At 44.1% G+C, this 23,707-nt stretch overlaps 2 protein-coding genes across 3 annotated transcripts in view; one reads left to right on the top strand and one right to left on the bottom strand.

The window, feature by feature from the left end:
- Positions 1 to 23,707, top strand: part of sxph (saxiphilin) — a 33,016-nt gene that overhangs the window by 7,200 nt on the left and 2,109 nt on the right. Inside the window, exons 2-13 of the mRNA XM_062051598.1 lie at positions 1,906 to 2,063; positions 2,134 to 2,233; positions 2,302 to 2,478; positions 5,293 to 5,455; positions 5,524 to 5,588; positions 5,658 to 5,815; positions 12,942 to 13,128; positions 13,197 to 13,345; positions 13,430 to 13,520; positions 22,868 to 22,906; positions 22,978 to 23,163; positions 23,235 to 23,382. Of these exons, the coding sequence (XP_061907582.1) occupies positions 1,906 to 2,063; positions 2,134 to 2,233; positions 2,302 to 2,478; positions 5,293 to 5,455; positions 5,524 to 5,588; positions 5,658 to 5,815; positions 12,942 to 13,128; positions 13,197 to 13,345; positions 13,430 to 13,520; positions 22,868 to 22,906; positions 22,978 to 23,163; positions 23,235 to 23,382 (1,621 nt within the window). The remainder of the gene's footprint in view (positions 1 to 1,905; positions 2,064 to 2,133; positions 2,234 to 2,301; positions 2,479 to 5,292; positions 5,456 to 5,523; positions 5,589 to 5,657; positions 5,816 to 12,941; positions 13,129 to 13,196; positions 13,346 to 13,429; positions 13,521 to 22,867; positions 22,907 to 22,977; positions 23,164 to 23,234; positions 23,383 to 23,707) is intronic.
- Positions 2,141 to 16,659, bottom strand: LOC133652638 (uncharacterized). Of its 2 annotated transcripts, XM_062051608.1 has the most exons (3): positions 14,085 to 16,659; positions 13,000 to 13,326; positions 2,141 to 2,653 (listed from the first exon to the last, which is right to left on the bottom strand). In XM_062051608.1, the coding sequence occupies exon 1, from the start codon at positions 16,530 to 16,532 to the stop codon at positions 14,358 to 14,360; it is 2,175 nt and encodes a 724-aa protein (XP_061907592.1). In that variant the 5' UTR covers positions 16,533 to 16,659; the 3' UTR covers positions 2,141 to 2,653; positions 13,000 to 13,326; positions 14,085 to 14,357. The 2 variants fall into 2 exon arrangements, with proteins under 2 accessions (XP_061907592.1, XP_061907598.1); XM_062051614.1 differs by lacking the exons at positions 2,141 to 2,653; positions 13,000 to 13,326 and adding an exon at positions 13,495 to 13,718.

Below are 23,707 nucleotides of genomic sequence, written 5' to 3' on the forward strand. Positions count from 1 at the left end.
AACAAGGAATGGATTCCCATCGTTCACTTAAACGAGCCATTTAAAAGACTCAATTTGTTTGGAATTGTCAAAACTGTAGTATAAAGGCCATTCACCCACAAAGCGGCGCATTCTGAAGAGATGGTCAGAAAGCGGCTCAAAGATGGTCTGTAAAACAATCTATGCAGAATGTTGACCAATGAACCACCATTACATGCTATCAGTGACGTGCAGTCACTAGAGGCATCATGGAAAGAAAAAAAATTAATTAAATTGTTATATGTATCCAGTGATTATACTATAAAGTTATTTTCCATTTAACTTCACCAGTTTTAGATTATTTTTTATTGAAAATCGCTGAATTTTCACATTTGCCGTTCAAATACTGAGAAGAGACGTTGCGGTGATCAGCAGCCAGTTGAGGCACGTCACGCAGTTGTGCCTCAACATGGATTGCGGACTCGGCTAACTGCTGGCCTGCTGTGCAGTGAGACCGTATTGCTATATGAACTATATTATACATTTCATAGTTTAGTTAGCTGAGGTATATAATGTACAGTGTATTTTGTCAACAACTGTATGTGTGTAACGTATTTCTTGTGCTGAGCGATCATAAAACTGCTGCGAAGACTCACTGGCTGAGTCTCGCCTCGGAGTAATCCCACCTCCTTGTGCCGGTGCACCCCCGCCGTAGAAAACGGGGGGGGGGGGGGGGCATGTTATATCAACTAAAGCCCACACTTAAACTTTCCACGTGCAAGATTGAATCTATTGTAACCTATTTTTATGGGCTTTCCTCTTTGTAATGTTAATTCCTGTTACACGCTGTTATACAGTATATGCCTTGCGCTCTTATTTTGAAGGCGCTAAGAGCGGAAGTGATGACACGTTGGAGTGGAACGGAGGTTTTTAAAAGAAGGTAAATAAAGTGGTCCTCGTGTAAACTGGAGCCTCCGTGTTTATTATTTTGTAGTTTCATACAGTATATGCGACATTTATAAACCCTCGGTTACACTATTTAAAAAATGTATTTAATAAGAAGCCAAAAAGTGCAAAAACAATAATGTTCATGTTGGAGGAGTTATGAATGACCGCAGGGCCACAACATTAGGTACACCTGCAGACTGCAGCACGGATTTCATATTTCATTCATTCACAACTCCTCCAACACGAACATTATTGTTTTTGCACTTTTTGGCTTCTTATTAAATAACTTTTTTAAATAGATTAAATCTTGCACGTGGAAAGTTTAAGTGTGGGCTTTAGTTGATATAACACTCCCGTCAGGGGGTGCATTCTACGACGGGAGTGCATTAATCCAGTACAACAGTACTGGATTAATGCAATCATTTATAAGTAAAGGTAAGACCATAATAACGTTTTTTTTTAAATTAAATATGCTTTTTTGTGTGCTACAGTTTGTATGTGTAAAGTTAAAGTTAAGTTAAAGTACCAATGATTGTCACACACACACTAGGTGTGGTGAAATGTGTCCTCTGCATTTGACCCATCCCCTTGTTCACCCCCTGGGAGGTGAGGGGAGCAGTGGGCAGCAGCGGCGCCGCGCCCTGGAATAATTTTTGGTGATTTAACCCCCAATTCCAACCCTTGATGCTGAGTGCCAAGCAGGGAAGAATGCTGGTATGAGCTTTTAAACATAATCCGTTAACTGCTGCCAATCAAATGGTGAATAAGATACTTTTTAGGGTTCATATGTTTGTAAATCTGACTGTGATGAAGTCAGTGCCTCACCAGCCATGAACCTCACCGCATGTCACTGCATGCTATGTAAATGACAAGGAAGCCCTTTAAATGTAGACAAAAAATCTTAAAGTGACCACTTTAAGGACTTCTGTGTCTGTTAGGCTGTAAAGATAGTTAAATTCGAATGTCCGCAAAGAGTTAATGATGATCTTTTAATTACAGCTAAGAATGTGCGCTGGTGCACAGTGTCCAATCCTGAGCACAGGAAGTGTGCAGAGTTGGCCAAATCCTTGCTCGCTGTGCTGCCGCCTGCCGCTATAACGGCCAGAGTGTCTTGCGTCCGTGCATTCAGCACCACTGACTGCATCAACAAAGTTAGGGTGAGAAGAACAAACACATTTAATATGTTCTTGTATGGACAGTTTATGATCATTCTGACTTTTGTTTCAGGCCAATGGTGCAGATATAGTGACAGTAGACGCAGGAGAAGTTTACTCTGCGATAAAGCAATTTGGCCTCCGAGCGGTTGCCAAGGAGATATACAGTGATGGTAAGTTTATGCTGGACAGTGCATTTCGTCATCAGTTCAAGCCAGTATGGATGCCTTGTGTCCCTCAGGAGGATGTGTTCTGTCTGTCGCTGTGGTGAGAAACAGCAGCTTGGATGTCAGGTCACTGCGGGGTCTCAGGAGTTGTCACAGTGGACTCCGATGGACAGCCGGATGGAGTCTTCCACTTAGCTTCCTGCTGTCCCGTAACTACCTGAGCTGGTCGAAGGAGACACCTCTCACACGGGGTGATGATGATTAGTGTTTTTTATATACATGTTTGGATGTAGTTGACTGTTTGAATATATTAGAATAGGCGAAGACATTAGAATAAAGACTGCGATGAGGTGGCGACTTGTCCAGGGTGTACCCCGCCTTCCGCCCGTGTGCAGCTGGGATAGGCTCCAGCATTCCCCCGCGAGCCTGTAAGGGGCAAGCGGTAGAAAATGGATGGATTAGAATAAAGACAAATAAACCAAAGTCCATCCATCCATCCATCCATCTTCTTCCGCTTATCCGAGGTCGGGTCGCGGGGGCAGCAGCCTAAGCAGGGAAACCCAGACTTCCCTCTCCCCAGCCACTTCGTCCAGCTCTTCCCGGGGGATCCCGAGGCGTTCCCAGGCCAGCCGGGAGACATAGTCTTCCCAACGTGTCCTGGGTCTTCCCCGTGGCCTCCTACCGGTCGGACGTGCCCTAAACACCTCCCTAGGGAGGCGTTCGGGTGGCATCCTGACCAGATGCCCGAACCACCTCAACTGGCTCCTCTCGATGTGGAGGAGCAGCGGCTTTACTTTGAGCTCGCCCCGGATGACAGAGCTTCTCACCCTATCTCTAAGGGAGAGCCCCGCCACCCGGCGGAGGAAACTCATTTCGGCCGCTTGTACCCGTGATCTTCTCCTTTCGGTCATAACCCAAAGCTCATGACCATAGGTGAGGATGGGAACGTAGATCGACCGGTAAATTGAGAGCTTTGCCTTCCGGCTCAGCTCCTTCTTCACCACAACGGATCGATACAGCGTCCGCATTACTGAAGACGCCGCACCGATCCGCCTGTCGATCTCACGATCCACTCTTCCCTCACTCGTGAACAAGACTCCAAGGTACTTGAACTCCTCCACTTGGGGCAGGGTTTCCTCCCCAACCCGGAGATGGCACTCCACCCTTTTCCGCCAAAGTCATTCTGAATAAATGTATATAAATTTGGAATGTCCCAATACACATTTTTCATTTCCAATACGATACTAATACTGTTTGCCGATACCAATATTGAGTCGCTACAATATCAGCACGAATCATGCATACTTTTATTATTTTGTAGTGTGGGTTGTTGTTGTTTTAAAATGTTTAAAAACAAGTTAAATAAGTCAAACAGAGAACAATGGTTGATAAAAAAAACCACACTAACCAATTTATTATCAACCATCTGGAATGAACTTATGCCTTCTTTAAGTTGAAATGGAGTGGTAATTGTTTTGTGGCAACATCGAGTGGCCACAATAATTAACAAAGGACAGATTTTAAAAAAATAAAGCCTACCATTTTTACCTTTTGTAAATGACTTGACTAAAATGAAGAAAAGACCAACTTTGTGTGCTTATTGGAGGACCTTTAGATGTTAACTGGCTGTCCAGCTTTGTACAAGTAAAACCGTTGCAGGACTGCTTGAATCAGAGCTTGTTTTGGAGATTTTACATTCAAGCTGATATAATTCAATATTGTTTTTTTTACTGATATCTTATCAGTGGTGGGGTATGTCTGTGTGGCGTATATTTTTTTGTTAATGCATGTGTGTGTGTAAGCCTGCCGCATGTCTCTGTTCCCCGGCCTTGGTGTTGTTGCAGTCGCCAGTCAGTCCAAAGTCAACAACAACAGGTGTGTGTCCATGAGAGACAAGGAAATTGTTTGTGTCTTCTCTGCATTGTCCTTCGAGAGAGTCTCGAAGCCAGGGAAACAATCCAAGTTAGAATGTTTTGTATGCGAGTCCATCCATCCATCCATCTTCAACCGCTTATCCGGAATCGGGTCGCGGGGACAACAGCTCCAGCAGAGACCCCCAGACTTCCCTCTCCAGAGCAACATTAGTGACGAGATATAATCCCCCCATCTGGTCCTTGGCCTGCCGCGGGGCCTCCTCCCAGTGGGACGTGCAACGAGGACCTCCCTAGGGAGACGCTCGTGAGGCATCCGCACGAGATGCCCGAACCACCTAAGCTGGCTCCTTTCCAAGCGAAGGAGCAGCGGCTCTACTCCGAGTCTCTCTCGGGTGACTGAACTTCTCACCCTATTTCTAAGGGAGATGCCAGCCACCCTTCTGAGAAAACTCATTTCGGCCGCTTGTATCCGCGATCTTATTCTTTTGGCCATGACCCACACTTCATGACCATAGGTGAGAGTAGGGATGTAGATAGCTCGGTAGACCGAGAGCTTTGCCTTCTGGCTCAGCTCTCGTTTCGGTGCGGCAGAGAGACTGCAATACTGCCCCAGCTGCTCCGATTCTCCGGCTGATTTCCTTCTCCATCTTTCCCTCACTCGTGAACAAGACCCCGAGATACTTAAACTCCTCCACCTGGGACAGAGTCTCGTCCCCTACCCGGAATGTACAAACCATCGGTTTCCTGCTGAGAACCATGGCCTCAGATTTGGAGATGCTGATCCTCATTCCAGCCTCCGAACACTCGGCTGCGAACCGATCCAGTGAGAGCTGAAGGTCACGTATCAACCAAGACAGCCCATCAACACCCAGAGCCTTCAGCATTTCTGGACGGATCTCGTCAACCCCCGGAGCTTTGCCACTGTGGAGTTGTATGCGAGTGAAAATCTAATTTGCTTTTCACTCTAAATTGTCTATGACTGGTCCTCAAATTCATCCTGCAGGGCAGACAGTCCGATGTGATCCAAATCACAATCGTATTTGTTTTTCTTTTGAATGAATTTGACAAACATTCCACACTCCAGCAGCTTGCAAGAAGGACGCTGTTGTGGCCGTAAAAGCAACAATAAGCAAAACCTTTCGTCTTTTTTCCTCATGCTGCTTTCACTTGTTTTTTTCCTCGCTCGTCCAGGCGTCAGCAGCTTTTTCAACGCCAGCTGTGTTCCTGGAGCTGCTGCCATGGCGCCACCTCTGTGCGTGCTTTGCCAAGGCCAGAAGTCTTACATACGCCAAAAGAGCTACCACTGTGAGACGTCCCACAGCGAACCCTTCTACGACAATCAAGGCGCCCTCAGGTCCCATCCAATGCAAAACAATCTAGGATTAATAGATCAATATTGTAGTTATTTTGTTGTTGGAACAGGTGTCTCAGAAGTGGTGCAGGGGATGTTGCATTTGTGGACCACTTGGCGCTTGAAAGTATTGAAAGTAAGTACTGTAGTACAATCCAGTATTATTTCCAATTTTTTTCAAAACCATCCACATATGTTTTGTCAGAAAGTGAGAGGGACTCATTGAGGTTGCTGTGCAGTGACGGCACACAAGCGCCACTCAGCCACTACAACACATGTCATTTAGGACGGGGCCCTGGCAGAGGCGTGGTCACACGACTCAGCTTTCGCAAAGGGGCTCGCAAATTTCTTCTTACGCTGCAGGTATTCCTTTTTCACTCAGTTGCGCAATCACTGTGATGAGATTTACAAGTTCTTTTACAGCAAAGCATTTCATAAAAAACAACTAAACATGCGGCTTTAATTGTGCACTGAGCACCAGAAATGCATATCATATTTTTAAAGTCATCATACTGTGCTGTTTATAGAAAATGCTCAAATTAACGCCTCTATTAAACTAACCATTGAGTCCCTGATACAAATGTGTTTTGTTCAGGAGACAACACACAAAAGCTTATACAAATAATAAAAGAAGAAATAAACAAATTAAAAAGATGGTTTGACAAAAACAGACTACCTTTGAATCTCAGTAAAACTAAAATAATGCTATTCTGTAACAGTAGAAGAGAAAGTCGAACACAAATACAAATAGGGTAAAAGAAAACAAATTTTGAGGTGTAATAATAGATGATAAAATTAACTGGAAATTTAATGTAAAGAATATACAACATAAAGTAGCAATAAACACGTCACTAATTAATAAAGCAAAACATGTTCTAGACCAAAAATAACTTCATATTCTTTACTGCTCGCTAGTGTTACCATATCTGAGTTATTGTGCAGATATATGGGGAAACAACTACAAATGTTCGCTTCATTCAGTAACGGTGTTACAAAAAAGATAAATTAGAATAATACATAATGTTGGATATAGAGAACATACAAACCCTTTATTTATTGAATCGCAAATATTGAAATTCAACGATTTGGTGCATTTGCAAACAGTTACAGCTATGTACAAAGTAAAATATAACCTGCTACCCAAGAATGTACAACAATTCTTCTCAACAAAAGTGGAGAAATATAGCCTTAGAGCAGGGGTCTCAAACACGCGGCCCGCGGGCCAATTGCGGCCCGTGAGCCGTTATTTTGCGGCCCGCACCTTAATATGAAAGTTTAATGTTAGTGCGGCCCGCGAGTTTTAAATGAATGGCGCTTGACAGCATTGTGTGCGGATCTGAAGGAATCTACCAATCACGGTGTAGTGTTGTGTCGTTCGCGAACGATTCGTTCGAAAGAACGAATCTTTTGAGTGAACGTACTGAACCGAATCACTTCATGAACTGATTCGTTCCTTTCTCAGTTCAGTTGAGCTCCGCCGCGACCATGCCGGTATGAGTGGAACTGGCGCATTCTGTGACTCACTGAACCCTCGACGTCGGCGAACGACGCAGCCAATGAGAGGGCGGGGGGAGGGACTGAGCGAACGATTCGTTCACCGCGGATTAACGACATGAATCACTCAGTGAACGTCAACGCTCTCGCTCTCTGCTCTGCTTGCCCCAATGCCGCGAGTGATTCTCCCCCCGTCGCGGGGATATGTTTCATGCCATTGGCATCCGTTCTCCATTCATTCTCCAAGCTAACGGCTAATGTTGACTCAAGCCACATGAAAACAAACACACGTCCCCATTATCTCAACACATAAAGTTAAAGAAAATCCGTGCAGGCTGAGCAGCAGCGACGCGAGGGGGAGGGGCGGAGGGTAACGTGTAGGGCAGGCTGTTTTGAGAAGATTTAAAATAAAAATAATAACTAATGTATGTACACATACATAGGCTATTATTTACACAGTTATTGTAACAAAAATAAATGTCTCCTTGGGGATCAATTCTGATTCATATTATTATTATTATTATTATTATTATTATCCATTCTACTGCAACTGTTGTTGTTGTCGTTGTTGTTTAGTAGCTATCAACATCATTATAATAATGCTGATTTGCAATTAAACTGTACTGCTGCTGCAGAAGTGATTCGGTACACGTACTGAACTGGCCACCGTGTGGCGTTGTCAGTCACTGATTCTAGTAATCCGTACTGTCAAAAGAACTGCAGAAGAGATTCGGTACACGTATTGAACTGGCCACCGTGTGGCGTTGTCAGTCACTGATTCTAGTGATTCGTACAGTCAAAAGAACTGCCGATCCCATGAAAACAAGCCACATGAAAACAAAATGAGAGTAGACTAGTAGAGGAGACAGAAAGAAGGGGCGGGGAGTAAAGTGTAAGCAGGCTGTTTTGAGAAGATTTAAAATAAAAATAATGACTAATGTATGTACACATACATAGGCTATTATTTACACAGTTATTGTAACAAAAATAAATTTCTCCTTGGGGATCAATTCTGATTCATATTATTATTATTATTATTATTATTATTATTATTATTATTATCCCTTCTACTGCAACTGTTGTTGTTGTTAGATTAACGCGAGTCCCTACGCAGTGCGCGAATGTCTGCACTGTACTGTCTGTACTACGCACGCCCCCAACCCCAATTTTTTGGGGGGGAGGGGGGGGGGTGATTCGGTGAACGAATTTTTTGAACGAATCAATTTAAGGAACTGATTCTAGTGATTCAGTACAGTCAAAAGAACTGCCGATCCCATCACTATCACCGTGTGGTTTAAGGTTCTCAACAACATTGAGGGTGTGCCATGATGGCACTATCTGCAGTGTACTTTAGAAACTGTCACCGCGTCATCTTTTTCTCCATACTAACAGCGTGCCGGCCCAGCCACACGTTGTATGAGCCTTCTGCAGACACACGATAGCAATTGCAAGACATACTTGAGGAACATTCATACATGTCACACTGAGGGTGGTCATATTTTATTTTATTTATTTTTTTAACACTGTTACAAATATGCGCCACACTGTGAACCCACACCAAACAAGAATGACAAACACATTTCCGGAGAACATCCGCACCTAAACACAACATAAACACAACAGCACAAATACCCAGAATCCTTTGCAGCCCTAACTCTTCCCGGCTACAAAAACAGAGTAACACCCCCGCTACTCCCAACCCCGCCCACCTCAACCCCCCCCCCCCCCCCACACCTCAACCCCCCCCCAACCCCCCCCCCCCCCCCCCATCTCCCGAATTCGGAGGTCTCAAGGTTGGCAAGTATGCATTGACGTCACTTGCGTGATGGAAGCAGAAAAACATTTTGCCACTTTTCCATGACACCCGCCCACGCTCTTCCTCCCTCCCTCCCTGCCTCCCTCGCTCGCCCGCCTGCTCGCTCCCGCCCCCATTGTAAACAGTCCGGGCGGGGAAGACCGCAGCGGTCCGGTGCCTTCTAAAGCCCTCCGACGAAGGAGCGAGCGATAATACAAAAGTGTGGTGCACTGGACCCCAGCGCTGATACTTCGACAGAGAGTCGCTGGGCGAATCAGACGTGTAACACGTTAGTGGTGATGTTAGCCCGTTCGGGGCTAATTGTGCTACCGTGACTGTAAACTCCACGGCGAGCCCCCCCCCCCCCCCCATTTTTTGTAAATTTGCTGGTAATGTTTTACTTTTAGCCTTAAACATGCCACATAATGTCTGTAACTTTACTAGCTCCTGTAATTTCAATAAACCCGAATTAATAAATAATATGTTAGTGTGTTCTAAGTAATCTACTTTATGAATAATCCTTATAGCTCTTTTCTGTAGTTGATACAGAGAAAGTTGCAGTGCACAAGGAATACAATTTGAAACGTCATTATACAACTAGACATGCTGAGGAGTATGCAAAATACCAGGGAGATGAGAGAGTGAACCGGGTTGCAAATTTTAAAACCAGTCTACTGAGGCAACAAGATTTCATAAAGAAAGCAAGCGAAAAGAGCGATGCAGCAATCAAAGCTAGCTACATGGTGAGTGAAATGGTTGCTAGGACGGGAAAGCCATTCAAAGAAGGTGAATTCATTAAAAAGTGTATGTTGGATATTTTTTAAGAAATCTTTTCTTGCGGCCCAGCCTCACCCAGTTTCTGCATCCAGTGGCCCCCAGGTAAATTGAGTTTGAGACCCCTGATTTATGTATTTAATATTTGTTTACTTACTATGGTATATTATTTATTATTTATGTATTCACTGTTCTATTACAGAGAACAAGGAAATGCGATAAAAATTGTTATGGTATGAAAAGGGGTAGGATTAAATAATCTCTGCTTCTTCCTACTCCTTTTCGGACGTGCTATAATGAAACAATTGGAAATATGTGATGCATTACATTGTATCTTATGCATGTTCGAAATAAACTGAAACTGAACTGAACTGTAGTTGCCACTTAGTAAAGGCGTTTTTCAAGATGGCAGTAGCTACATTTACTGTAAAGTCTCATGTGTGGTCAGCAGCATTATCTACCTCTGCGTGCGCTATAAATTGCTGGTATGGCTTGTCAGCTGTTTGTGTGATATTCATAGTGCTGTTTACAATAAACTCATCCGCTCTATTAATGCTGACCAGGGGTGTCCCAATCCGATCTTGATATCGAATATCAGTCTGATATCAGCAATGCAGCAGAATGTTTACTTGCACAAAGCTACACAGCCAGTTAACATTTAACTGTCCTCCAATAAGCACACGAGGTGTTTTTTTCTTCTATTTTAGTCATTCACAAAAGGTAAACATGGTAGGCTACATTTGTCAATATAAACAAGTATCAAATAATTATAGTTGCCTATAACTTACACATACAAAGTGTCCAAAGCATATATGAAAGTATCCAGTAACAAACGTGTCCACATCATTCAATGTACTGCGTCATGAGCTTAATTTAATGATTAATATGGCCACCAGGTGTCGCCTAAAACAATGACTACTCCACTTAAACTGAAAGGCAGCATAAATCCATTCAAGAATGTTAATAATAAATAGGTTTGTGTTTTTCATACCTACCATTGTTCGTTGTTTGAGTCAATTAATTTATCAATCTTTTTCTTACATTCCCCACTCCAAATAATAAAAGTATATATGATTCGGGCTTATATCCATATATGGTATTAGACCAGTGCTTCTCAATTAATTTAAGTTGTGCCCCCCACACCCCACCCCACCCCCCACTCCCTTGGAAGAAGAAAATATTGTATCCCCCCCCCCCCCCCCCCCGCCGACTCTCCGCCGAGTATCATTTGTCTTTAAAATTATTATAAGTACTTCTCTGCAAGAGATTGTATCCTTATTACAATTAAAGAAAACAAACAAAAAAAGAAATATACATCAACTTACAATAAAGAATAACTTTATTAACATTGTTTTTTAGTCAGTAACAGAAAATATTTAGTGTATCAATTTGTTGGAAATAAAAAAACAACAACATTTTGTATCCTTATTTAAACTATAAACATGTTTATAGTATAAATCATTTGATACTAAAAAATACAAATTAATAATAATAATAATAATAATACATAAAAATTGCTCAGCAACATTACCTCAGTAGCACTATATACTGTATAAAACACTCAAACCTACCAAACAAAAATGAATAAAACAATTTGTGCTGATCTTTTATCAAAATGAGGAAGTCAGGATTAATGGCTGCAATGAGCACGTTTTGTAGTGCACATCTTTTCAAAGCGGGGTTTGAAGCATGATACTGGAAGATACTGATACTGACACTATTTGTGAAGAACTTAGTTACATTTCACAGTACATTCAACAGATGACGGAGATCTTTCCTTCTTTCATTTTATTTCTTGATGGCAATGAGTGGAGAGCAAGTAGAAAGACACGCAAATGCCACCTTTGTGCTTTGTTACGAGTTCTTTCTTGAATTCCAAAGTGTTTCACACCTTCTTTATCAAAACTGCTGACACTTTAAGCTTCATTTGATAAATGTATAAACTCCTCTCTCTCATGCACTCCCATTATTGTTAACGTTAAATTTGTTTTAGTTGTTAAATATAATGAGTTATGGATTTTGTAAATAACAGCCTCTCTTCAATTACTGCCTGCTTACAATTACAGAAACATCCTCTTGGCGGTTTAGTTAGATTTACATTCCGGCTACAATTAGAGCATTTACAAACCCCAAAACCAGTGAAGTTGGTACGTTGTGTAAATCGTAAATAAAAACAGAATGCAATGATTTGCAAATCCTTTTCAACTTATATTCAATTGAATAGACTGCTAAGACAAGATATTTAACGTTCAAACTGGAAAACGTTGTTATTTTTTGCAAATATTAGCTCATTTGAAATTTGATGCCTGCAACATGTTTCAAAAAAGCTGGCACAAGTGGCAACAACGACTGAGAAAGTTAAGGAATGCTCATCAGACACTTATTTGGAACATCCCACAGGTGAACAAGCTAATTGGGAACAGGTGGGTGCCATGATTGGGTATAAAAGCAGCTTCCATGAAAGGCTCAGTCATTCAAAAACAAGGATAGGACGAGGGTCACCACTTTGTGAACAAATGCGTGAGCAAATTGTTTAAGAACAACATTTGTCAACCAGCTATTGCAAGGAATTTAGGGATTTCACCATCTACAGTCCGTAATATCATCAAAAGGTTCAGAGAATCTGGACAACTCACTGCACAAGGTGCAGCAAGGCTAAAAACCAACATTGAATGCCCGTGACCTTCGGTCCCTCAGGTAATACTGCATCAAAAAACGACATCAGTGTGTGAAGGAAATCACCACATGGGCTCAGGAACACTTCAAAAAACCACTGTCAGTAACTACAGTTTGTGGCTACATCTGTAAGTACAAGTTAAAACTCTACTATGCAAAACGAAAGCCATTTATCAACAACACCCAGAAACGCCGCCGGCTTCGCTGGGCCCGAGCTCATCTAAGATGGACTGATGCAAGGTACAAAAGTGTTCTGTGGTCTGACGAGTACACATTTGAAATTGTTTTTGGAAACTGTGGACGTCGTGTTCTCCGGACCAAAGAGGAAAAGAACCATTTGAATTGTTATAGGCGCAAAGTTCAAAAGCCAGCATCTGTGATGGTATGGGGGTGTATTAGTGCCCAAGGCATGGGTAACTTACACATCTGTGAGGGCACCATTAATGCTGAAAGGTACATAGAGGTTTTGGAGCAACATATGTTGCCATCCAAGCAACCTTGTCATGGACGCCCCTGCTTATTTCAGCAAGACAATGCCAAGCCACGTGTTGCTGCCATTAAATTCTAAGTTAATGATTATTGGCAAAAAAAAATAAAGTTTCTCAGTTCGAACATTAAATATATTGTCTTAATCATTTTGTCCTTTTTTTAATTTACGAATTACACAACGTGCTAACTTCGTTGGTTTTGGGTTTTGTACAATAAGTTCCTTTTAATGAACAGAAAATGTTAGTTTTTTTTATTCCGCAGATGTTGTTTGGCCATCAAGGAAGAGAGAAGCACAGCTTCCAGCTTTTTAACTCCTTACCTTTTGGGGAAAGAGACCTTCTTTTCAAAGACGCCACAGTCAAAGTATCCACGCTACCAGATGGCGCAGACATCAGTCAGGTGTTGGGACAGGATTATGTTGCACTGCTCAAAGGTCTTGGACATGAAGGTGCTCGCTCCTTGAAGTTGTTGTAGTTCCTATCCATGTCACCTCACTGACAATGTGTGTGCGTGCAGGAAGCTCCATGGAGGACAATGTTTTGCGATGGTGCTGCATCAGCCACGCAGAGCAGACAAAATGTGAACAGTGGGCTCTGAGTATCGAGTCAGACCCGCTGGTTTGCGTTATAGCAGAATCCATGTGGGACTGTGTGGAGAAGATTAAGGTGAGTTAAGGTAAAGTAAGCAGAATATATTGCTTACTGTTCCACATGCAAGGTGAATCCCACATTGTTGTCATTTGCTTACAGAGACACGAAGTGGACGCCGTCTCTCTAGATGCAACACATACATTCATCGCAGAAAAATGTGGCCTTGTCCCAGTAGTAACAGAATATTATGGTAATTATTCCGTCCTACGTGTCTGTGTCCGTGACGTTAACAAGTTGACGGATAGCTAACATGAAGATTCCAAGGAAAGGGAAGAAAGAGTCCAGGCCTTTTATCTTTAAGAAGCTTTAGTGGTTTTCACAGGGAATGCACTTTTCCTTTCTTCTTGTCTAATTGGTCATTTCTTTCTTTGTTGTTATTATTGTAAAACTGTATAAAGAGACACAAAATATATGTCAAATAAACACCACTAAGTAACTACATTTCCATAAATGTTTGCTGCATAATATGTTTTCACACATACACACACAGCCCACACAATAGCATGTAAACAGTGCTCATAAAGTGATGTAAATAGCCCTATATAGCCCATGTAATACTCATAGCCACACATGAATAGGATTTACATTTATAAACATTGCACCCTCCCTTAGAGGAGTGAGCGAGCAAAGAAGCTACATGCTAAGTAGCAACAAGCTAAACAGTAGAACAAGCTATCGTCGCACAGTGCTATTTCTACATTTACACACACACACAACGTCTTCATGTTACTCATAAAACAGACACAAGACTTACAGACAATGTTTCCAAGGCACTTTGTGGGAAGAAACAACAAACTTGGAGCGCTGAAACACGTAAACCTGTCTCGTGTGTAAACAAGTGGGCGTCTGACTGTCGTGCTGAGACTACCGGAAACTAGAGGAGGGACCAACTCGCCTTCAAAATAAAAGTCCCTTCTTATTACCTGATAATGTTACGTCACACTCCCCGCCTGGTATAAATACTATACCACTATTTCGAACTGCAGTAGGAACATGCTTGATACAAATTACAGAAACCTAACTTAACTTAGTCTGTATCATTAGCTGCCAAGAGAAGGACTGTCTCAGAGACAGGCCTCAGAAAAGTCTTTGCAGATCCAGATCTTGTGACCTTGAGTTCTATCTTCCTGACCTTCCCGTCCTGGTCGGGGAAAGTCTTTGTGACAAGAGCCAGGGGCCACTCGTTCCTCTTAGCTTGATTGACTTTGAGCAACACGAGGTCACCCTCCTTCAGATTAGGCTTGACCTCTTGCCACTTGTTGCGATTTTGAAGTGTGGGAAGGTATTCACGCCTCCATCTGTGCCAAAAGGTGTTGGCGAGATGCTGCACCTTCCTCCACTGCTGGCGGTAGAGATCCTTGTTGTCGAACGTTCCAGGAGGGGCAGGGAGAGTGCACAACTTCTGCGTCAATAGCGAAGCAGGGGTCAGAAGGAAAGGAGATTCCGGGTCTGAGGAGATCGGTGTGAGTGGTCTGGCATTAATGATCGCTGTTACTTCTGCCATTAGCGTAGACAACACTTCATGAGTGAGATGTGATCGGCTGGATTCTTGAAGCATGGAGTCAAGAATTCTTCTGGAGACTCCAATCATGCGTTCCCAGGCTCCCCCCATATGGGAGGAATGAGGCGGGTTGAAAATCCACGTACACCCTTCCTCACCCAAATACTTCCTGACATTGGGCTCTTTGGGATCTGTTAGGACCATGTGCAACTCCTTGCAGGCACCAATGAAGTTTGTCCCACAGTCGGAACGAATCTGCTTTGCGGGTCCTCTCAGTGCAAATAATCGACGTAAAGCGTTGATGAAACTTGATGTTTCCATTGTTTCGATGAGTTCTATGTGCACGGCACGCGTGCTCATGCACGTGAAGAGCACTGCCCACCTCTTGCTTTCAGCTTGACCTCCACGGGTTCGTCTCGTGGTGACAGACCAGGGACCGAACACATCAAGTCCCACATAGGTAAAAGGTGGTTCTGTGCACAGACGGTCAGGGGGAAGATCCGCCATTTTCTGTTCAGCAGTCCTTCCACGAAGTTTGTTGCAAACCACACATTTGCGGAGAATGCTGTTGATGCACCGTTTGGCACCAACAATCCAGTATCCTGCTGTACGGATGGATCCTTCTGTGAAGACACGACCCTGATGTTTGACCTTTTGGTGGTAGTGTCTCACAAGGAGCTTCCCAATTTGGTTGTGGGCTGGAATGATAATAGGAAACTGCTCTCCAATGTCCAGTGTGGCATGCTTGAGCCTTCCTCCTATCCTCAAAAGTCCCTTTTCATCCATGTAAGGGTCCAGCTTTCTTAGGGGACTGTCTTTTGGAATGTTTTTCCCAGCAGCCAAGCAGTCGAGCTCAGTTCTGTAAGTCTCTTTTAGCACACAACTCATTATGATAGTCTCTGCTTTTGATAATTGTTGTGCTGTACAGGGTTTAGTGATATCGCCGGTTGTGACTGGTGCTCTTTTACGTTCCAGCATGTTGGTTATGGAAGTGATAGCCCGTACTAGTGACTTCCATGTAGAAAATCGCCCAAACCGATGAGATCCTAGCTTAGAGTGAGGAATGGAAAGTGCTGTAGCATGGGAACGTACCTCGCTGTCAGTGTCTGGGTCGACGAGCTTGTGATGTTCCATTTCAGAGCTGGGAACTTCATCAGGCAGGTACAGAAAGGTGGGTCCTGTGAACCATGTAGTGTTTGTTAGCTCCGTTGCAGGAACTGATCGTGAAGCATGATCTGCTGGGTTTTGAGCTGTGTGGACGTAGTGCCACTGATCTGGTTTGGTTGACCTTCTGATTCGCTGCACCCTGTTGCAGACGTACACGTAGAATCGCCTGGTCTGGTTGTAGATGTATCCCAGGACGACTCTGCTGTCTGTGTAGAAATGCATTGTGTCAATACAAATGTCCAGCTCTCTCTGTACCAACTCTGCCATTTCCACTGCGAGTACAGCAGCTCCCAATTCCAGTCTTGGAATAGTGTGGGCGGATGGAGGTGCTAGTTTCGCCTTTCCCAGGACAAAACCGACGTGGCACCCTCCATCGCTGTCAATTACTTTGAGGTAGCCAACGGCAGCGATAGCCTTTACTGAAGCGTCACAGAAAAAATGAAGTTCTCTCTTCTGTGCAGTAGACAAGGTGGTAGTTGAGTACGCTCTAGGTATCCTGATGTCTTGTAAATCTTGTAATGAATCATTCCACATCTTTCATTCAGCTTCCTTTGTCTTCGGTAGAGGGGTGTCCCAGTCAAGGGCTTCGTTGCAAGTCAGTTCTCGGAGTAGAAACTTCCCTTGAATGACGACTGGAGCTACAAGACCGAGAGGGTCGAACAGGCTGTTCACTACTGCTAGAGCACCTCTACGTGTGTAGGGTTTCTCTGTGGCTATTGTTTTGTAGGTGAAGATGTCATGCTTTAGCTCCCAGCTGAGTCCCAAACTGCGTTGGACGAGAGTGGAGTTGTCGTCGAAATCCAAGTTTTGTAGTCCTCCTGCATGATCTTCCTGAGAGAAGGCCTTTAGCACATTAGAGCAGTTGGATGCTATCTTGTGGAGTCTCAGGTTTGAAGCAGCCAACATCTCCTGTGTCCTTGTCAGCAGGTCGATGGCTTCCGTGGCTGAGGGTAGCGACGTGAGCCCGTCGTCGACGTAGAAGTCGCGTTCCACAAAGTGTTTGGCATCTAATCCATGTTCCTCTGCTCCATGTTCTGCTGCACGGTGAAGCCCGTAGATGGCTACTGCTGGGGAGGGTGAGTTACCGAATATATGGACTTTCATGCGATACTCCACAATCTCTTGGCCGGGGTCGTTTTCTTTGAACCACAAGAAGCGCAAAAAGTCTCTGTTGTCTTTGCGAACGACAAAGCTGTGGAACATTTGTTCAATGTCTGCTATTACAGCAACAGTCTCTCTTCTGAAGCGCAGCAACACGCCGAGCAAACTGTTGTTTAGATCCGGCCCAGTAAGTAGTACGTCATTCAGGGAAATGCCATGATGTTGAGCACTGGAGTCGAAGACGACCCTGATCTTGTCCGGCTTCTGGGGATGATAGACACCAAAAATAGGTAAGTACCAGCACTCACCTCCTTCCTCTAGTGGCGGTGCCAACTCAGCATGGTTGCGATCGAAGATTTTCTGCATGAAGGCAAAGAAGTCATCCTTCATCTTTGGCTTTCTTTCAAAGGTGCGACGAAGAGTGGTAAGTCTGCTGAGTACTTGTTCTCTATTGTTTGGCAGTCTTTGACGAGGAGATCTGAATGGAAGCGGTGCCACCCAGCTGTTGGTGTCATCCATTGTCATCTCTCTGTCCATGAAATCCAGGAACATTCGGTCCTCGATGGAAAGTCCTACTTGATCATCATCTTTAGTGCTCTGGAAGATCGTGTTGCCCAAGTTGCTGTCATCGAGGACAGGGATGTTGAATTTAAGGCTGCTAGAAGAAGTTGCATTGTGTACTTTGGAGCTGAACCTTTCCTTGACTTGAAGCTGGTTGGGACATGGAGTGAGGAGAGATGGTCTTCCATTTTCAAGCACACTGGTACGGTAGGAAGTCACAGCTACCGCTTTGTGGGCTGACCCGAGACACACATCTCCTACGACAACCCAGCCAAGATCCAGTCGTTGGGCAAAGGGGGCACTATGAGGACCGTTACGCTGCTCTCTGACTTTATGGACCTGAAGGACGTTGCGTCCAAGAAGTATTAGTATCTGGGCTTCAGGTTCCAGACGTGGGATCATGTGAGCGATGGACCTCAAGTGGTTGTGGTGTCGTGCGACCTCGGGAGTTGGGATCTCGGGCCGGTCGTCTGGCATGTGGTTACATTCTATGAGTGTTTGAAGCACCACACTGGTTTTTCCATCCGGAGACTCTGCGATGAACCCAGTGGCTCTCCTTCCGGATGTCTCGGAGACTCCTGCACATGTCCGGAGAGTGTAAGGTGAGTCTGAACCTTTGATTTGGAAGAGGTCAAAGAACTCAGACCTCGCCAGGGATCTGTTGCTCTGGTCATCTAGGAGGATGTAGACGTTAGTAGCTCTGTCTGGGTGTGTTTTGGGATAAACCTTAACAAGGCATATCTTGGAACAGGACCGGAGGCTTTGCCCTTTGCCGCAGACTTCTGTACATTTCGAGGTGACTGCTGGTCCAGGCGCTTTCTCTTCACTCTCCCCGCCATACTGTGAGGGGGGGTCCTTGTTCTCTTTATCCCACGGTGGAGGTCCAGGATGAAGTGCGGCTACATGGTCGTCGCTCTCACATTCATTACACTTGAGAGCAGTCTTACAGTTCCTCGCCAGGTGGGTCGTGGAGGAGCAACACTTGAAGCAGACCCCATTGTCTTTCAGAAAGGCTCTGCGCTCTTCAAGTGGTTTGCTTCGAAAACCACGGCACTTGTTCAGAGGATGGGGTTTCTGATGTATGGGACACTGTCTCCCGACATCGTCGAGCTTGTAACTTGAACTGAACATTTGAGAAGTTGAGTTGTTTCCTTCGACATCTGTCTTGTGGGTAGATACTTGTCATTTAGCGTATCTTGCCCCTCTTTCAAACTGTTCTTGCTTTGGGAGATGATTAGAAGTTTTCAACGGAGTTAGAGTGAGGGAAAAACTGGGGTCATTTCTTCTACGTGCTTCGCTGCAGATGAAGTCGGTGAAGTAGGCAAAAGGGGGAAAGGAAACATTGTACTGCTCCTTGTACTGAGAACCCTTAGCCAACCATTTTTCTTGCAGACCGTGTGGCAGCTTTTCTACAATGGGGTTCACACCCCTGGCTGTGTCCAGGTATGAGAGCCCTTGCAGGTAGTCTTCAGACTTAGCAGCGTTTAACTCTGAGAGCAGGTCTCCAAGTTCCCTTAGTTTTGTGGGTTCTTTGTTGGACAGCTTCGGAAAATCCTCAAGTGTTTTGAAGAGGGATCTCTCTATCACCTCCGGGGAGCCGTAGCACTCTTCTAGGCGTTCCCAGACAAGTTGCAGACCTACAGCAGGGTTGGCGACATGGACAGAGCGAATCCTTTTGACATGCTCCGAGGACTCTCTTCCTAGCCACTTTGTTAATAGGTTGAGTTCCTCACTGGCATTTAAGTTGAGTTCTCCAGTAGCGTTGATGTAAGAGGACTTCCATGCCCAGTAGTTTTCCGGGTGGTCGTTGAACTGGGTGAGACCGGAACTCACAAGCTCCCGGCGCACGAAATATCTTGCAATGTCACTCATAGCAGTCATGTCTTTTGGATTTGACTGCAGTGGGGTTCTGAGAGGGGGATAATATGACTGGACAGGCGAGAACTGACGAGGTGGGACCGTGTCAGGGAATTGTCGATGTACTGCAGGCACCGACCTTGTGGGTTGCTGTGTAGCAGCTGATGTAGGCCTCCCAGTTTGTTGTGTAGGAGCAGTAATTGTCAACTCTTTGGGTAGTTGAGCTGCAGCTGACAGTTGAGGAGCTTGGGGAGTATATGTTTCTAGTACAGGGGGCTCTCCATAGCTAGATTGTCGCTTTGTGTGTTGTTCAACATAGTCGTGTGTGCGTTGGTTGCTATTGCTAGCCAATCCAAAGTGGCTCATTCTACTTCCTTCACGGCTCTCAAGCTCAGCTGCTTCTTCGAGGAATTGGGTTTCAGCTAATGCTGCTGCTACCTCCTTCTCATCCTGCAGTGTTGATAACTCGGCTGCTATTCTGGCTTCTTTAGCCTTCAGTTCTGCTTCTCGGCGTCCGTAGGAAGCGCGTGCGCGCGCAGCTTCGAGTTTAGCGCGGGCCTTGATAGCAGCTTTGCTAGTTGAGGAAAGACTGGATCCTGCAGTTGTGGTGGAATGCAGGGAGGCAGCGTCGTGTCCACGGTCTCTTTCCGTGCTGGCCACGTCACCGCTGCCGATGTCTCCACTTGTTTCGGCGTTGTCCATTTTTATTGCTTCTGTTGTTAAAGTGCCCGCCGTGAAGCTTGTCTTTTTACTATTCCGTCCTACGTGTCTGTGTCCGTGACGTTAACAAGTTGACGGATAGCTAACATGAAGATTCCAAGGAAAGGGAAGAAAGAGTCCAGGCCTTTTATCTTTAAGAAGCTTTAGTGGTTTTCACAGGGAATGCACTTTTCCTTTCTTCTTGTCTAATTGGTCAATTCTTTCTTTGTTGTTATTATTGTAAAACTGTATAAAGAGACACAAAATATATGTCAAATAAACACCACTAAGTAACTACATTTCCATAAATGTTTGCTGCATAATATGTTTTCACACATATACACACAGCCCACACAATAGCATGTAAACAGTGCTCATAAAGTGATGTAAATAGCCCTATATAGCCCATGTAATACTCATAGCCACACATGAATAGGATTTACATTTATAAACATTGCACCCTCCCTTAGAGGAGTGAGCGAGCAAAGAAGCTACATGCTAAGTAGCAACAAGCTAAACAGTAGAACAAGCTATCGTCGCACAGTGCTATTTCTACATTTACACACACACACAACGTCTTCATGTTACTCATAAAACAGACACAAGACTTACAGACAATGTTTCCAAGGCACTTTGTGGGAAGAAACAACAAACTTGGAGCGCTGAAACACGTAAACCTGTCTCGTGTGTAAACAAGTGGGCGTCTGACTGTCGTGCTGAGACTACCGGAAACTAGAGGAGGGACCAACTCGCCTTCAAAATAAAAGTCCCTTCTTATTACCTGATAATGTTACGTCACAGTAATTATCCTCTTTAATATAGGCTATTTTTAATGGTATTCATCCACAATTTGAAATATGTCTCAGAGGTCCTACAATAGTGTATTATAAGTGTTGTCCAAAATCTAGCCTTAATGCTTGAAATACGAGGAAGGAGGGTTTTTTTCCTTAAAGGCCTACTGAAACCTACTACAACCGACCACGCAGTCTGATAGTTTATATATCAATGATGCAATCTTAACATTGCAAAACATGCCAATACGGCCGGGTTAACTTATAAAGTGCAATTTTAAATTTCCCGGGAAATATCCGGCTGAAAATGTCTCGGTATGATGACGTTTGCGCTTGACGTCACAGATTGTGCGGAAGTATTGGGACACCATTGTGTCCCAATACAAACAGCGTCCGTTTCCATCGCAAAATTCCACAGTATTCTGGACATCTGTGTTGGTGAATCTTTTGCAATTTGTTTAATGGACAATGAAGACAGCAAAGAAGAAAGCTGTAGGTGGGATTGGTGTATTAGCGGCTAATTACAGCAACACAACCAGGAGGACTTTGAGTTGGATAGCAGACGCACTACCGTGAGTACGCAGCTTTCTTCCAAACATTTGATCGCTTGCCCGTACGTGCGTGCCGCTATGTGCATGTCACATACGTAACTTTGGGGAAATATATGTGCTGTATGAACTTTGCGGAAGTGAACGGTACTTTTGGGCTGTGGGATTGAGTGTGTTGTGTGGGTGTTTGAGTTGTATTGGTGGGTTATATGGACGCGAGGGGGGAAGTGTTTGTTATGCGGATTAATTTGTGGCATATTAAATATAAGCCTGGTTGTGTTGTGGCTAATAGAGTATATATATGTCTTGTGTTTATTTACTGTTTTAGTCATTCCCAGCTGTATATCAGGTCCCACTCGCCTCTCACAGCATCTTCCCTATCTGAATCGCTTCCACTGCCCTCTAATCCTTCACTTTCACTTTCCTCATCCACAAATCTTTCATCCTCGCTCAAATTAATGGGGTAATCGTCGCTTTCCCGGTCCGAATCGCTCACGCTGCTGGCGTTCATGATTGAAAACAATGTGCAGATGTGAGGAGCTCTTCAACCTGTGACGTCACGCTACTTCCGGTACAGGCAAGGCTTTTTTTATCAGCGACCAAAAGTTGCGAACTTTATCGTCGATGTTCTCTACTAAATCCTTTCAGCAAAAATATGGCAATATCGCAAAATTATCAAGTATGACACAGAATGGATCTGCTATCCCCGTTTAAATAAGAACATCTCATTTCAGTAGGCCTTTAATGATGCCATAATAACTTACAAAATTACCGTTTGTGCACCTTGTCACTCAAAAGTGGAGCAAACAAGCAAGAAAGGCGATAGATTTTACTAATGCTTAAACATATATTACAAAACCCAAAACCAGTGAAGTTGGCACAATGTTTCATTCGTAAATAAAAAGAGAATACAATGATTTGCAAATCCTTTTCAACTTATATTTAATTGAATAGACTGTAAGTGGTAGAAAATGGATGGATGGATAGACTGCAAAGACAAGATTTTTAATGTTACATGGCCTTTTCTTTTAACAACAACCAGTAAACGTTTGGGAACTGAGGAGACCAATTTTTGAAGCTTTTCAGGTGGAATTATTTCCCATTCTTGCTTGATGTACAGCTTAAGTTGTTCAACAGTCTGTTAGAAAAGGCTTGATACATAACATTCCACACAAGTGTGTATGATTTGGGCTGATGTCGTATCAATATTGGTATAGGCTTCAATATCGTTATTGTGTCGGAAGTGAAAAACTTTGTGATCGGGACACCACTCATTATTGTGAGAGTCTGATTATATTGTTTTCTTTAACAGGTGAAGAATGTAATGGCTCCGCCCACATACAAAGAGATGGTAACTTGACCAATTTGAAGCACACTATATGTGTTTGTTACAAAATAATTGCGAGTCTCACTCCTCCTCAGTGTTGCCCCCCGTGGTGGGCGTGGCACTCTCAAAGCGGTCCGGCAGAAGCATCGCCATAGGGAACCTCGGAGGTCGCCGCTCCTGTCATGGCCACATGTACAGCCCCGCAGGATGGCTTCTGCCGCACGCACACGCCCTCAGCCGGGAGCGCAACACAAGCAGCGTCCACTGTGGTCCACACCAAGGTGCTGTTTCATTTTCACCTGTTCACTGGAACCTTCCCTTCTTGTGACTTGGTATCTTTTTGTCCTTTCAGTGTACAGCAACGTGTTTTGGAAAGGGTGTCTTCCTGGCTCGCAGGGCAATCTGTGCAAAGTGTGTATCGGAGGCACCGGGGAGGCTCCAGGCAAACGCTGCGTTGACAATCACAACGAGCGTTACTATGGTAACATGGGAGCTTTAAGGTGCGTGCTGACAGTTTTGTTCCCTATGCTATGTTAGGCCTTTGTTGCTTTTCATTTATTTGAGCTTGTCAGTTGCAGTCTGCATGCACCGTGGACGCAGCTGCAATGATCATAAATAAAGTTTGTTTTGTGGGGCAATTTGTACTGGAAAGTTGAAAACATACATGAATGAACTGGAAATGTGCAAACTGTTTCTCTAACATTTTTTTTTTCCCAAGATGGTGCCGCTGTAGTGGCTGCTGTTGGCAAGAGCTCTCTGCTCTTGTGTCATCCTTTTGTGTTCCTGATGTTTTCCCTCTTGTGTTTTTTTTATTGAATATTTTTT

The sequence above is a fragment of the Entelurus aequoreus genome, linkage group LG01 (genome assembly GCF_033978785.1).
Source record: "Entelurus aequoreus isolate RoL-2023_Sb linkage group LG01, RoL_Eaeq_v1.1, whole genome shotgun sequence".
NCBI lineage: Eukaryota > Metazoa > Chordata > Actinopteri > Syngnathiformes > Syngnathidae > Entelurus > Entelurus aequoreus.